The 4,267-nt window shown below is 33.7% G+C and overlaps 1 protein-coding gene across 1 annotated transcript; it reads left to right on the forward strand.

Annotated features, from left to right (window-relative positions):
* Window positions 1–229: 229 nt before the first annotated feature.
* LOC106475242 (mid1-interacting protein 1-B-like) lies at window positions 230–1,789 on the forward strand. Its single transcript, XM_013935943.2, has one exon. It carries the CDS (start codon window positions 529–531, stop codon window positions 1,162–1,164), a length of 636 nt encoding a protein of 211 aa, XP_013791397.1. The 5' UTR covers window positions 230–528; the 3' UTR covers window positions 1,165–1,789.
* Window positions 1,790–4,267: the final 2,478 nt, after the last annotated feature.

Genomic DNA, 4,267 nt, shown 5'->3' on the forward strand with positions numbered 1-4,267 from the left:
CATTGTCTATTGAAATGATTGTTTGATATTCCTATCACTAGTTCACATTCGTAGCTTTTCTTTTCCGTCAGACTACACCCATAGCGATAAATTGTCCAATCAGAATGTTCATATTATTATCAACAGACATAAGAACATAAGTGGCTCCTGCCACTTTCTAAAATAGGGGTGTCTACAAATTATATAAATTATTAATTTATAAGCCAGGAAAACTTCACCTAACTTATGTTATTTGTTATGATATGTATTGGTAGAAACTTCTACGCATGATCGATTTTCATCCTATTACTTTTCTGACTGTAAAGAAGTGACCATTCAAAACCCGGTTAGTAATGGCAGGTCCCTTGTTACGATGAAATTACTGTTGCTTGGAGGGAGAAACTGGTTCTTATCAAAAATCCTCAGACTATATAAGATGTGATATTGTATCGTGTTAGGAACATTGTGTGTTGAAAATAAGTTGTGTCTACGGTTGTTCAGGCTGATTTGCTTTCACGTTGTAGATTATTCCTGTATATTACATGTAAAATGTTACATAATATAAGGAGCGTTAGACCTTCCATGGCCCCACAACATAGCGAGTCGAGAATACAAGATCGACCTAAAAGACGTAAAGCTGGCGATGACGCGTTTACCTGTTCGCAGCAATCTATTCTCAGCGCAATGGATCGGTTCGTGAATTCTGTTAGCAGTATGGACTCTACTGTTTTAATTCCATCTCGGTTACGAGACATGGAAACTGAAGGGGATAACATTAAAAAACGGCCCCCACCTTTTATTTCCAAGTCTGATTTATTTAGTTTGTACTTATCGCTACATGACATCAACAACGAACTACTATGGGGACCCTCCACTTGTGTTAGTACTTCGTCATCTTCAGGATCGGAAACGGGAGCCATAAAACATACACTGCCCTCTTCCAAAGGAAGCACCGAGCTTCGCAGTGGAAACTCTGTTTCGGACTCCGATAGCCAGGGGGACAGCGACTTGGACAATATCACAAACGATCCTGAATTGACAAAACGTGATGCAGAGACAAAGCATCTTGCAAATGCCTACCGTTATCATCTTCAGGGCCTTTATACCATTTTACATCAGCTCGCTGACTTTGCAGATTATCTGTCTTCAAGATATCAGGAGGAAGTAGACGCACCAACACTGTAAAACATTGTGCATATATAATAACATCTTAGTTTAATTCCACGACTGCTGAGAAGTTAATGTACAATTCTTAAATCAGAAAATTAACTTTTCAATAAAATAACATTAATAAAAATAATTTAAAAGCGTCAACTAAAACTGTATTCCGTGTTTGTCGTCATTTAATTAATAGTTTAAAGTATTTTCAAAACTCACATTTAACTGAATAAGATGGTAGTTTGTGTCTACTAATTATCGAACTTGAGTAACTGAAAAAAAGAAACATATACATTTTATCTGATTTAGTATGTTTACATAAGTATAAAATATTCAATTTGTAATTCTATTAATATTTGATTCCAATTAGTAAGACATAAATATTATGCTTTAAATAACATAGTTCCAAATATTATCCATGATAGTTTGACAAAATATTTTTCGAGTTCAATGACACATTTTTATAAGAATTCACGTTCCATTTTATGTAATTATGTTTATGCAAAGCACAGAAAATTAAAGTGTCAAATGTTAGTAAATGTAATTGATTTTAAAAACAATTTGAAGATATTTCTAAACTATTCTTAACTGTGCCTAAAATAAAAGTATGAATTACATGCTGTATTTACAAGAGAATTTTGTTAACATATACGTTTTCTTGAAGTAATTTATAAAATGTATGATTGTCCACTGTTTTTTGTTGCTTTTTTTTAATTCTCAAAATAGAAGAAAAATTTATATTCCAAAAGAACTTTTAGGTCTTTCGAAGAGAATTAATTTTTGTGTGTTATTGTTGTCTTCCCTGTAAGACAGATATATATATGATTATTAGGATCAAACAGTAACATAATTACTAAGTGGGTCTCACATTCCTATACATAGTTTTCAGGCGCAGGTCACAAACATACAAATACAACTTGAAAATAACCATTTCAAGAACACTTGTCATTCAAAATGAATATTATATCATATAAGTTAAAAGATGTGTTTGCCACCTACCTTATAGCGATATTTACTGTATTTATGGAGCTAACAACGAGAAGACTGCTATTATCTAAATACAGTTTTTAATAACCCAGACAGATATATGTATTTTATATATATATATATATATTGTGTAATTTATTTTTAACGCTTCAGCCTTAGTTCTAGCAGAAATTACGTTTATTTGGCAATAACACTTATTGTTTCATTAAAATCAGTGTGAGAATGAAATGTTCCAAATGTGTGTCATCTTCATAACACTTTTCAACACGTAATATTAGAAAACAGAATCAAGCAAAAACGAACATTAAAATATATTTGGCACGGTAGAATCTTTTTGTTCTTTTCTTTTTTTTGACGGGGGACTTAAGTATAATATACTAAGAGGCAGTCTGTGAGAAAGAGAGAAACTGCAGTCCTTGGGTGCCCGTGCACTAAGATCGTGGAGTGTCGTAGAGATATGAAAGTTACTGGCACGTGTTGAAGCACTACCTACACTCGTGTGTTGCTAGGCGATTTTTTCTTCAAAATTTTGTAACTGAGTTGCGGAGTGTTTGCTGATTAATGACGAACTTTACATAGACACATCTCTAAATCTTAAATGTTTAAGTGTATGATTGTGTGTGTGTGTGTGTGTGTGACAAACCTGTTATTTCAACATTTATTTCTAATCTGTTTTGGTGCCTAAATACTTATTATCATCATGTATTTGTATTTTGCTTCGCGAGGAATATCTGGTAGATAAATAAGGATAATTATGAAATGGGATTTCATCTCTATTATTAAGCTGAATTATCGGATAAACTAATAAAGGTTAAAAGAAGTCAAAACTGAAGTTTGAAATGAAACCAAGAACGTCTAATTATCTAGTTAAAAGCACTGGGCATGATTTAGTTGTTTGTTTGTCGAATTGCGATTAAAAAGATCCACGTGCCACACCTTCAGCTGAGAGGAGTGTGTAATAAGAGTAACAGACAATCCCCTTTTTCGATTTAGAGTCTGACAAATCCGTTATGAAGGCGAGTGTTTCTCGCCGGCTGCCTTTAATCTGGTCAACTATTGACTTTTAGTGCAATCTATATCTGAATCCTAAAACTATATCTCGATGTTATCTCATATATCACTATACCCAGCTGTTTATCCCATGTACTGTTCATTTTGAAAATCCCAATCTTTATCAAATTAAAATCAATAATAAAAGTTGTTCTATTTTTTTTTCAGATTGTGACTAGTAGTCATAATTGTAATGTAATTTGTTTGTTTGTTGCAATTAAACACAATGGATTATCTGTGCTCTGCCTACCACGGGTATTGAAACCTGGTTTCTAGCGTTGTAAGTCCGGAGACATGCCGCTGTGCAACTGGTTGGGGGGTGGCATGTAAGTGTATATTTTTTTACTGAGTGTGTATGTGTGCGTGTGTGAGTATATTTGTATATTTTGTACCAAAGTCACATTGCGTTATCTGCTGTGTCCACCTCGGGAAATTGAACCTTTGATTTTAGAGTTGCACGTCCGTAAAGTTACCGCTGTCCCACCAGGGGATTTGTGACCGAGAAACGAAAAAAATTGAAAATTATTGTTCAAACGTTTATTCTATTCAAAATCTAAAGCTGACTCTGGAATATCATTACAGTCGTTGTGATTAGCTTCAAAACCATATTCTTATGTTTAATCAAATGTTCTCAACAATATAACCTTTATGAAATTGTTTTATAAAAAAATTAAGTACCTCCAGAATTTTCTCAAAAATTTCGTATATTCTAGGTATGTACAGCTTCACACATGTGGTCAAAAAAATCGTTACCTTACTTTCCTCTAGCTGCCTATTGTTCTCTGTAATTCCTCTGACATAACACTTGGTCTGCCTGTGGGAAGTATAGCCTTTGTGTATGGAAGTAGACAGCAGTTTCCTCCAATAGTAGGTAAGGTAATATCTCGAAGCTACAACCTCCATTATTTTCGAATGGGAACGAGCAGTCATTTGGTAGTGCTATTTGTCATAGGAAGGTATGACGCTATAAATTTTTATGTATATATAGCGATGCTTTCTTAGATTGAGACAGACTAAATGTTATCAGTATTGAATAACATTTAGGGGTTGCTCAAGGTAGTTGAAATTTTACCTTGTAGCTGGCACTATATCT

This window comes from Limulus polyphemus, unplaced genomic scaffold (genome assembly GCF_000517525.1).
Source record: "Limulus polyphemus unplaced genomic scaffold, Limulus_polyphemus-2.1.2 Scaffold8281, whole genome shotgun sequence".
Classification (NCBI taxonomy): domain Eukaryota; kingdom Metazoa; phylum Arthropoda; class Merostomata; order Xiphosura; family Limulidae; genus Limulus; species Limulus polyphemus.

Excerpts from the sequence above, each read along its gene's own strand:
- LOC106475242 (XM_013935943.2), top strand. The coding sequence starts at position 529 with ATGTTACATAATATAAGGAGCGTTAGACCTTCCATGGCCCCACAACAT.